The 12,289-nt window shown below is 31.5% G+C and overlaps 1 protein-coding gene across 13 annotated transcripts in view; it reads right to left on the reverse strand.

Moving 5' to 3' along the window:
* Nucleotides 1–12,289, reverse strand: part of FNBP1 (formin binding protein 1) — a 185,031-nt gene that overhangs the window by 97,779 nt on the left and 74,963 nt on the right. For all 13 annotated transcript variants that reach the window (XM_074293852.1, XM_074293863.1, XM_074293857.1 and 10 more), the window contains exon 2: nucleotides 917–1,032. In XM_074293852.1, coding sequence (XP_074149953.1) covers nucleotides 917–1,032 — 116 coding nt within the window. The remainder of the gene's footprint in view (nucleotides 1–916; nucleotides 1,033–12,289) is intronic.

The raw sequence follows: 12,289 nt of genomic DNA on the forward strand, positions 1-12,289 counted from the left end.
TAGGGGAGAAGGAAAGTGGAAAGAAAGGGAGAAAAATTAGGAACACAAGGTTTTACAAGGAAGAATGTTGAAAACTATCTTTGCATGTATTTTGAAAAATAAAAAGCTATTATTATTATTTTAAAAAATAAATTAAATTTTCATTAGGAAAAAAAAAAAAGAAATAATGAGTAGGATGATTTTAGAAAAGCCTGGAAAGACTTACATGAATTGATATTGAGTGAAGTGAGCAGAACCAGGAGAACATTGTACACAGCAACAGCAAGGTTATGTGATCATCAACTGTGATAGACTTAGCTCTTCTCAGCAATACAGTGATTCAAAACAATTCTAATAGATTTGGGATGAAAAATGCTATTCACATCCAGAGAAAGAACTATGGAGACTGAATGTGAATCAAAGTATAATATTTTCATTTTTTGTTTGTTTGTCTTTTTTTCTAATGGTTTTTCCCTTTTGTTCTGATTTTTCTTTCACAACATGACTAATATAGAAATATATGAAGCTCTGTAACAAAATAAAGATCATGTAAATCTATAAGTCATTAAAACTTAGTGGGTTCAGGTCCACTAATATTTTTTAAATCCTTTTACACAAGTCACTAAAATATTTCCAAAGATGAGAAAGATCTATACATTTTAATATTATTTGGTTCAGTGTTCAACAAGAAAACATAAGGGAATTAACCTTCAACATAATGACCTAGCTTTTATTTTTGTCTCACAGCTTAAGAAAGTTAAAATTTGTCTTCAAAAATGGATTGTTATTAACACAATATATTCTTCTCATATTAAGAAAAACCAAATAATTCAAAGGTTCTATAAATACAAACATGATTGTTACCATTTATTTTTTTTTATTCTTTAAGATCCTTTTGTAATTGTCAAAGCAATCCCCTGTCTCAATATCGACTTACCTAAGTTGTTTTGCATAGCTGATTTCAATCTCTGTCCGTTCCTTGACAAATTTGATGTATTTCTCGAGAATATCAATTCCCCATTGTGTGTGTTTTTCTAAGTTGTCAAACTGATCCTGTCAAAAACCAATGAAACAGTTTAGAGTTTTGTTCTATTTGGGCAGAATTTAAAATAATGATTCTCATAATACCTCTGCTGTATAAAAAATATTACTTATATTTTCTGTGATTTTAGATGAGTACTTAAATCAACTATTAAAAATTAGCATTTTCAAATATGATTTAATACATGGCTTGTTCATAGCATATTACAATGGGGACAATGCTTGTAACACATAATTTTTTTGGGCACTGGCATTCAGATCTTGCCATTAAAAAAAATTAATTCCCTTAATTTCAAAATCACCTTAATACTCAACACTTCAATTACTAACTTCAGTGGAGCCTCAAAACAAATATGTGAAATTGGTGATAGTATTCTTAGAATTTTTTTTTTTTTGACACATTCTTTAATTTATTATGAAACTATTTTGTCACTTCACATATTCCATGGAACATTGACAGGTGTCCATCTTTTCAAGTCTAGCCCTTACATAACCTGTGAATTTTCTTTTTTTTTTTTTTATTATATATATATATATTTTATAATATTATCCCTAGTATTCTTAGAATTAAAGCTAAATTTCTATTTTTAAAAGAAGTTTTATTTAGTAAAACCTTTTGCAAAACATGTTATCTCCTAACTAATTGTTGCCAATGTTATTCCTAATATGTTATTGCAAATAGTAAGAATAATGTCACTCAACAGCAAAATTAGTTCTTTTGATTACTCTTTAAACACAATGTTAAATCTTAAGTTTTTTGTTCAAATTGTTCCTTGATCAAGTATTTTGTATCAATATGTTAACTGAGATTGGGCCAGGCCTAAGGCTGTGAAATCCAAATATAATAAAGCCTTAATAATTTTCATTCTTATAAGAATAAAAGTCAAGCTAATGAAATTAATATTAATAAGGCTGAAATATATAAGCTACTTGAGATGGGGAAAGTCCAATTAATTACATATCAGTTGTTGGAAGTGTATAATGATACCCTAGTTCTGCTCGTTTCACTCAGCATCAGTTGATGTAAATCTCTCCAAGCCTCTCTGTATTCCTCCTGCTGGTCATTTCTTACAGAACAATAATATTCTGTAACATTCATATACCATAATTTACCCAACCATTCTCCAATTGATGGGCATCCATTCATTTTCCAGTTTCTAGCCACTATAAAAAGGGCTGCCACAAACATTTTGGCACGTACAGGTCCCTTTCCCTTCTTTAGTATTTCCTTGGTTTATAAGCCCAGTAGTAGCACTGCTGGGTCAAAGGGTATGCACAGTTTGATAACTTTTTGGGCATAATTCCAGATTGTTCTCCAGAATGGTTGGATTCTTTCACAACTCCACCAACAATGTATTAGTGTCCCAGTTTTCCCACAGCCCCTCCAACATTCATCATTATTTGTTCCTGTCATCTTAGCCAATCTGACAGGTGTGTAGTGGTATCTCAGAGTTGTCTTAATTTGCATTTCTCTGATCAGTGATTTGGAACACTCTTTCATATGAGTGGAAATAGTTTTAATTTCATCATCTGATAATTGTCGGTCATAACTTTTGACCATTTATCAATTGGAGAATGGCTTGATTTCTTATAAATTAAAGTAAAATTTGAGGCCTTTATCAGAACCATTAACTGTAAAAATGTTTTCCCAATTTGTTACTTTCCTTCTAATCTTGTTTGCATTAGTTTTGTTTGTGCAAAACCTTTTTAATTTGTACATATCAGTTATTAGTCTTATTTCTTTATGACAGCAAATATCATAGTTAATATATTTACATAGGATTCTGAATAATTTACCCTCCTCCCCTGTCCATTTTTAGTAAATAACAAATTCCTTCCTCTAGCATAAAGCTTCTCTCTTTCCCCTAGGCCTTACCAATGTTGTTTTGATGGCTTGGAAATCTGGTAAAAATTCATACTACATATTCAAAGTTTTCAAAGACAAAAGAATGGGAAAAATGACACTGCCAAAGTTCCTGGGCACCCCTCAAGTCCATTGCTGTACTAAGATCAATTTATATGCAAATTTCTTCCTATCATATCAGCATTTGTTGTCTCTTTAGACAGAGTGTATACAATATAATGAACCATGTCTGCTGATTAGGATACTCAGAACTATTCTTTTTTTTTTTTTTTTGAAGATATTTATTTGCATTCAGACTGTCTTAATTCAATATTGTTGAACTAAATCAACAATGGGTTTTCAATAAAGTTACCTGAGCTTCATGAGTTAAGAGATGTTCAAAACCAAGGTTTGAAGTAAAATTGATCTTATGTTATACATTTTTTACCCAGAAAAAGAAAATTTTCCAAAGTTATATTTTTAAAAGTCTATGTTTAATACCAAAAGACTCATGATGGAAAATGATATCCATATCCAGAGAAAGCAGTGATGAGAGTCTGAATGCAAATCAAAGCAAATTGTTTTCACTTTTTTTCAGCATGTTTTTTTTTTTAATTCTGTTGTTTCTTTCCCAACATGACTAATATAGAAATATGTTTTATATGATTGCAATATGTAGCCTGGATAAAACTTTTTACCATCTTAAGGAAAGGAAAAGAAGAAAATTTGGAATTTGAAATTTAGTTTAAAAATGTTAAAAATTTTGCTTACATATAATTAGAAAAAAATTCTACTTAAAAGAAAAAAATAAAGTTTGAAGGAATCTTAACATTAAAAAAATTCTGTGTTTTAGAAAAATCTTATCTGTCATGCCTATTGATAAAAGGAAAATATAGAGGATCACAGGTGGTAAAATAAATAGTTTTGATAACTTAAAATTGAAAAGTTTTTGCACAAACAAAACCAATGCAACCAAAATTAGAAGGAAAAGCAGGAAACAGATTTGGGAGGAATTTATGGCAAGAGCCCTCATGTCTCAAATATAGAGGGAAATGATGTAAATTTATAAAAATAAAAGCAATTCTCCAGGTAATAAATGGTCAAAGAATATAAATAGGCAGTTTTCAGAAAAAAAAAGTAAATACTACCAATTGTTATATTTTTAAAAAATCTAAATCTTTATTGATTAGAGAAATGCAATTTGAAATAATTTTGAGATTCCAACTGATATTTATCAGGCTGGCTAACTTGAAAGAAAAGAAAAATGACATAGAGGGGATATGGAAAAATAGGTACCCTAAATCACTGTTGGTGAAAATGTGAATTGAAAGTGATCTTATTAGAAAACAGATCTGACCATGTCATTCCCCTTCCCTTCCATAAACAATGATAAACTCTGGGACTGTCCATTACCTCTAGGACCAAATGTAAAAACTTCTGCTAATCATTCAACATCCTTCATAACCCACTCTAGAAGCAGCTAGATGATATAGTGGATAGAATGATACTCCCAGACACTAGAAGTTGGGATTTTCTTGTCAGAAATACTGAAATGCTTTGCTATTCCTTCTCCATCTCATTTTATAGATGAGGAAACTGAGGCAAAATGTGATTTGCTCAGGGACACACTGTCTAAAACCTGATTTGAACTTAGGAAGATAAATCTTCCACTTTATCACCTAGCTGTCCCAGGGAAAAAAATAATCAAAAAGACCTGAACTCAAATCCAAAATCAGCCATTTAGTAACAATGTGACCCTGGGCAAGTCACTTAATCTCTGATTCAGTTTTCTCAAATAAAAAAGGGAATTAATTAATAAGGGCACTTACTTTCTAGGGTTATAGTGAAAATTAGATGAAATAAAAATGACATGCTTAACACAATGCCATGAAGACAGTGAGCCCTTCATAAATCAGTCCTTTCTTTCTTCCCTTCCCCACATTTCCAATCTTCTTAAATATCAATTGTTCATCTACTTGTTCAGCACCATACCAAATACAAAGAATAGTGTCTTAGTAGTGTCAAACACAAAATTATATTATAAAGCAGCAGTCATCAAAACCATTTGGTACTGGCTAAGAAATAGAGAGATGGATCAGTAGAATAGATTAGATACACAAGATGTAAGATTTAAGGCTTATAGCAAGCAGTCTAGTACTTGATAAATCCCCAAACTCCAGCTTCTAGGATAAGAACTCAGTATTTGACAAAAATTGATGGGAAAACCTGGGAAATAATATGTCAGAGACTTGTCTATAATCAAAGTTGTCCATTTTATCTTTCATAGTGATCTTTAGTTCTTCTTTGGTCATAAATTCCTTCTGATCTGATAGTTAAATTATCCCTTGTTTTTCTAATTTATTTATGTATAACATAAACAAAACAAAAATCCTGTTTGTCATCCTTTATGCCTAAATCCTGTATCCATTTTGACCTTATGGAAAATGGACAACTTTGATTATATTAAATTTAAAAGGTTTTGCACAAACAAAACCAACAGAAACAAGATTAAAGGGAAAGTACAAAGCTGGGAAAAATCTCTATAGCCAGTATTTGTGATAAAGGTGTCATTGCAAAAATATATAAAGAACTGTGTAAAATTTTTAAAAATATAAATCATTCCCCAATTGTTAAATGGTCAAAGGAAATGAAGAGGCAATTTTCAAATGATGAAATTAAAGCCATCTAGAGTTCTATGAAAAAATGCTTTAAATCACTGTTAGAGAAATGCAAATTAAAACAACTTTGAGATACCACCTCACACTTCTCAGATTGGCTAAGATAACAGGAAAAAATAATGCTAAATGTTGGAGGGGATGTGAGAAAACTGGGACACTAATACATTGTTAGTAAAGTTGTGAACTGATTCAACTATTCCCAAAGGGCTATCAAACTGTGCATACCCTCTGATTCAGCAGTGCCATTACTGAGTCTATATTCCAAGGAAATCATAAAGAAGGGAAAAGGACTCATGTGTGTCAAAACATTTGTAGCAGTTCTTTTTTTGGTAGCAAAGAATTGGAAACTGAGTGGATGGCCATCAATTGGGAAATAGCTGAATAATTATGGCATATGAAAGTAATGAAATATTATTATTCTATAAAAAATGGTAAACAAGCTGATTTTTAGAAAGGCCTGGATTTACACAAACTGATGCTGAGCAAAGCAAGCAGAACCAGAAAAATATTGTACCCAGTAACAGTTAAAAATGTGTGATGATCAACTATGAAAGACTTGGTTCTTCTCAATGGTTTAATGATTCAAACTAATTCCAATAGACTTTAGACAGAAAATGTTATCTGAATCCAGAAAAAAGAACTAAGGAGACTGAATGTAAATCAAGACATGCCATATTTGTCTTCATCCATTTCTTTCATATTTTTCCCTTTTGTTCTGATTTTTCTCTCCTAACATTATTCATAAAGCAATGTATGTTAAGATGCTCCTCAATTCATGCATAATTAACTTGAATAAAGATTATTTTTTTAAGAAAGTAGGCATATAAAGTAGCAATTTATGTTTTCTCAATAGCCTTTTTTTTCCCCAGTCATTTCAGTTGTCTCCAACTCTTTGTGATTCCATCTGTAGTTTTCTTGACAAAGATACTGTAATGGGGGGGGGGGGGGGCAGCTAGATGATGGAGTGGAGAGAGCACTGGGTCTGAAGTTAAGGCTTCAGACAGAACACTTACTAGCTATGTAACCCTGGGTAAGTCATTTAACCCCAACTTACCTCGAGCAAACACACATACACACACACATACACACACACACACATACACACACACACAAAACAAACAAAAAACAAAGATACTAAATAGTTTTGTCATTTTCTTTTTTTAGCTCATTTTACAGATAATTTGAGCAAACAGAATTAAATGACTTGCCCACCATCACACAGTGAGTATATATATATATATATATATATATATATATATATATATATATATATATATATATATATGTAAGACTGAATTTGAATTTAGATCTTCCTGATTCCAGGGCCAGTGTTCTATCAACTTCATCATCTAGTTATCTGTATTTCATATTAATGAAAATTCTCTTCCCCTTTCACCCTCATGCCTTTGGTATCTTCTCCTTTAAACATCTTGCACAACAATCTCTTCATGACCTTACATTTTGTCTGTTGCAATACGAATTTCCTCTACATTATATATTCCAAAAGTCTTCAAGCTAACAAAATTTAAATCTGCCCTAAAATTTTAGAATACCTTTTATATTCATTGCATTTAATCCCGCCCTCTTCCCCCCCACCCTTTATCCTCATTTGTGTCATTTCTATCACTTTATAAACAGTACCAGGGCTCTGATATTAGGGTCCAAATATGGTGATTCCAATGTTCTGATATGAAAAGAATTTCTTCTGGTAATTTTGACAATCCCTTTTTTAGGTTTTTTTCTTTTTGTTATCCTTTGATTTTTTATTTTTTTATTTTTTTATTTTTTGGTTCTTAAATGATTCTGGAATTAGTTAAGTTGCATCCCTTTTGAAGTTTTCTTTATACTTTTTAAAAATATCTTTTGCTTTTGTATAATGTAACATAAGGGACAGAATGCTAGACTTGCAGTAAGTTTAGATATGGATTCTTACCTCAGATATTTATTAGCTGAATGACCCCGGTTTAATAACTTATCATCTCTTAGTCTTAGTTTACTCATTTGTAAAATAGGTATGATAATAGTATTTTTCCAAAGAGCTATTGTATGTCAAATAAGATATATGTCGGGTGTCATGTAAATGTTAGCTATTATTATTATGAGTTGATACTGCTCCTGAGTGTCCAAGATCTCCTATTATGATTTTTACAAATGAATTTACATTCTAAATTAGTGATACCTTGGCTGTCCTCTTTCTATGGTTTGCAAGTAAGATAAATGTTTTGATGACTAAGGTTTATTTCTGAGGGGTTGTAGTCTTGTTATGATAAAAACTTAAATAGTTCAAAACTGAGTCATTTCAATTTCATGCAATATATATATTTTCTCCCAAACTGAGCCATTTTAATTTCATGCAATATATATATATCTCCACCTCCCCCTCCCCAATTACTAGTCTGTCTTCTTGCTTTTTCCCACTTTTGATCTTTGCTCATCAGGCTGGTATCCTGACTATTCAAAGACATCTGATTTAGAGGTAACTTTGGAACCAGTATCAAGCCTTGGCTTATTAATATATGACTCTACTTCATTTGTTGTGACCTTATTTGAAAGTCATTAATCCAGGAATTTTCTCAAAGAAAGTATTCCTAGTAAGAAAAAAAAAAAAAAGCATCAGAATTCTATGTAGTCTATGAGTTCTTGGCTTCTTTCATTTTTTTCCCCTAAACCATCATTATCTTCACCTTTTCTTAAGTTTGAAATGGAAGTTATCAAGTGTCAGACATATAATGATTACATTACTGAATATGATTACATTACATTAATTTACTTCTGCAAAAACAATGTGAAAGCAAAAAAAAAGTGGGAAAGAGTAATAAAACATCATAATGTGTATACACTTGATTTTAGCTATTGATTCTCTAAAGCTGAGTTCCTTGTCCAATGGCTAATGAGTGGGTATACTTCTGGAAGATCAACATCATATCAATAAATTTTGACATTTTTGCTATGAAATTAAGGAAAAAAATTTTAACTAAACATAAACATGGGTCATGGGTAGGCTTGAATATAACATCACTCCCCACCCCCTAAAAAAGGAGTTTAATTATATATTCAAAGACAACAAGAAACATTATTACAAGGAATTTCTAGTCATCATCCATTGCAATACCAATAATAAATATTTACAGAAAGACCAAGAAACCATTAAGTCATCTACAACCATTGCCTCTACTTTCTTTCCTCTCTTTTCTTAATCTCTGCTTCTGACTTTATCTTTTAATTGACTGCTAAATCTAATGTCTTTTCCTCAATCCTTATTCAGCTTGACCTCTTTGTAGCTTTGCACACAGTCATTTTTTTCTTCTTTTTTAAAAATTGTAATAAGTTTATTTTTAATATAAGTTATTTATGAATCATTTTGGGAGAGAAAAATCAGAGCAAAAGGAAAAAAACCATGGGAGAGAAAAAAAAAATTGAAGATACCATGTGTTGATTTACATTCAGTCTTCTTAGATCTTTTTCTGGATGAAGATGGCATTTTCTGGCCAAAGTCTGTTGGGATTGCTTTTTTCTTCTTGATATTTTTTCTCACCAGGTTTTCTTGTCCCTACCCTCTTTCCTTGTCTGAGTGAGTCTTCTTATTCTTTCTTGCTGGATCTTCATCCAGATGATGTCCAATTATGACAAGTGAATCTTAGGGCTCTGTCCTGGGTTCTCTTCTCCTTTTCTATTATTTTATCATTGATTCCATTTCTAATCATGGATTTCATTAATATCTCCATGCTGATATTCTCATATCTATTCATTCAAGCAACTATAAAATCTCTTACCTCTTTTAACCACCTATTGGAAATCTTAACCTGGCTACCCCACGGACATTTTGAACTTGACATGTCCAAAACTGAATTCCTACTTTTCCTACTACCCCCTCTTCCTAACTTTACAATTACTGTCAAGTACCATCATCTTTGTAACAAGGTGTCATTTTTGATTCCTCACTCTTTCACCTCCCCAGTACTTCCAACATCCAGTCAGTTCCCAAATCCTGTGGTTTCAACTTTTATAACATCTGTTTCCTTTTCTCCTCTGACACCATTACCACCTGACATAGGTGGTATAGATAGGACCGGAGGCGGAAAATATTCAGTGGTGAAAATGTTAAAAGATACCAATACAATAAATCAAAAGACATCAGAAAAAACAAGTAATTTTTTCTAAATTTGCTAATTTTACCAGTATCTTAAGAAAAGGGAAAGCATGAGTTTTACTGAGGTCTCTCTCCTGTAGTACCTCATTCACTTAGTAACAAATACTTAAAAAGGAAGGATGAATGGGGTATTTGGCCCAGGGTAATGAAATTCAGAGAGGCTAAGAAATTTTTTTTATTTTATTAGACAGACACAATTGAAATTCACATAATTGCAAAGAATAAGTGATTAAAATAGAAAAGTATGAAACCATGCTCCTGGTTAATTCCTGTCTTAACCAATCTAGTTGTGGCTCCAATTCCAGAGAGCTCTTTCTTCTCTCACATTTTAACATAGCAGGGTTTCTTTCTCGTAGGACTTCCTCTGTCTCAATAGTAAATTTATTTTAAATTTATTTGAGAGCACTTTTTATATTGCTTGCCCCAGGACATTATTTAGTCATACTATTTAGGATAAAATAACAGAACTGCTCTTCTTCTTAGGAAGATGAAAGATTTTTTTAAGTCATTGGTGGGTACAAAAGGGGAATGTGTTAATCGATAGAATAGATAGATAGAACTGTGTTAATTCTGTCCTTTGCTAACTGTACTGTCATTACCACTAATGTTGTATTCTGATACTCTGAATAATATTCTTGCTTAAACACATTAAATAACTACTATCATTGAAAAACTTGAACACTGGAAAGTTAATGAAGGGCTAGCTTTTTCAAATAGAATCTATGAATTCAGAATGGAGAAGGAGGATATACTCAACAACAGAGCTAGAAGGGATCTCAGAGACCATTTAGATCAATCCTGTAATTTTATAGGTAAAGAAATCAGATCCAGTGGGAGTAAGTGACTTGCCCAGAATAACACAATTACTAATGATACTACTAAAATGGGAAGTCCTATGATTCCAAATATAGTATAGTATAGTATTTCTTGCATTATGATGATTTGAGAAGTCCCAAGCATTATAAAATGTCTCCCCTATATACTTCACCAGCACTAAAAAGTATAAATTAACTCTGGATGTACACAAGGTTTTACAATAAATTTTTAAATACTGAATATTAGGGTACTTGAGTAGAACCTTAACTTTTGTAATTGCTGGATACCTGAAGTCACTGGGTATTTAAAAAAGAAACAAAAATTCAATGTTTTTTGTCTTTTCATCACTTATATCAACCCAGTCTCCATAATAACCTCTACCACAAGATCCAGCTAAAATTTTCAAAGATTTCTACATAACAGAAAGCCCTTAATACATACAGATAAATTATGAACTCTTATTTCATGTACTATATTAATAAGCAGGAATTCCTATTTTATAAAAGCCTTTGGCTCATTTTTTTGTCTGTTGTATTTTCTTTTTTAAATTTTATTTTTTATTACAGCTTTTTATATACAAAACATATGCATGGGTAATTTTTCAACAATGACCCTTGCAAAACCTTTTGTTCCAACTTTTCCCCTCCTTCCCTCCACCCTCTCCCCGAGATGGCAGGTAATCCCATACATGTTAAATATGTTAAAGTATATGTTAAGTACAATATATGTATACATATTTATACAGTTATCTTGTTGCATAGGAAAGAATGGATTCACAAAGAAGGTAAAAATAACCTTAGAAGAAAAAAACAAGCAAACAGTAACACAAAGAGTGGAAATATTATGCTGTGGTCCATACTCATTTCCCAGTGTTCTTTCTCTGGGTGTAGCTGATTCTGTTCATTACAGATCAATTGGAACTGATTTGGATTGTTAAAGAGAGCCATGCCCATCAGAACTGATCACCATGTAGTATTATTGTTGAAGTATATAATGATCTCCTGGTTCTTCTCATTTCACTCAGCATCAGTTCATGTAAGTCTCTCCAGGCCTCTCTGTATTCATTCTGCTGGTCATTTCTTATAGAACAATAATATTCCATATCATTCATATACTACACTTTATTCAGCCATTCTCCAATTGGGGGGCATACCTTCAATTTCCAGTTTCTAGCCACACAAAAAGGACATTTTTGCACATATAGGTCTTTGGCTCGTTTTTTAAAGAGATCATTAATGTTTGCTTTGGAGGAATTCAGAATTTATTTACTAAATACCAACACGAGTAAAATTCTAAAGACAAAATGCAAAAAGTAATGATAGGTGAAGCTAGATCAGATAAAATTGGCAAAGATAAGTTATATCACTCAGTCTCATGAAAATCAGAAATATATTACCTTCGCTTTGAAAATGTAAACATATTGAATCTCAAAAAAGCCTAATACTCACTTATAATCTTTCAATATGAGTTCTGTAAATGGACCATTCTATAAGTTGAACATGTAAAACTAGCTTAAGTAAGCAGGAATCCATGATACAACTTGGCAAATAAATAGTAAAAAGTGTTAACAGTACATGTGTTGAATAGACAAGTTATTATAAAAAAATTTTAAGAAAAACAAGCATATAAGGAAGCAACAATGCTGATAGACTAGAATTACTTTAAATATTCATCTTGCCTAAAATGTACAATTTACGTTTTCTTGCTCTGTTTATAAAATTTGTTTCTGTCATAATAATGGGTAAAGGAATTATGTTGCCAACATATGCAATTTTTTCAATA

Source organism: Sminthopsis crassicaudata, chromosome 2 (genome assembly GCF_048593235.1).
Source record: "Sminthopsis crassicaudata isolate SCR6 chromosome 2, ASM4859323v1, whole genome shotgun sequence".
In the NCBI taxonomy this organism is placed as follows: Eukaryota; Metazoa; Chordata; class Mammalia; order Dasyuromorphia; family Dasyuridae; genus Sminthopsis; species Sminthopsis crassicaudata.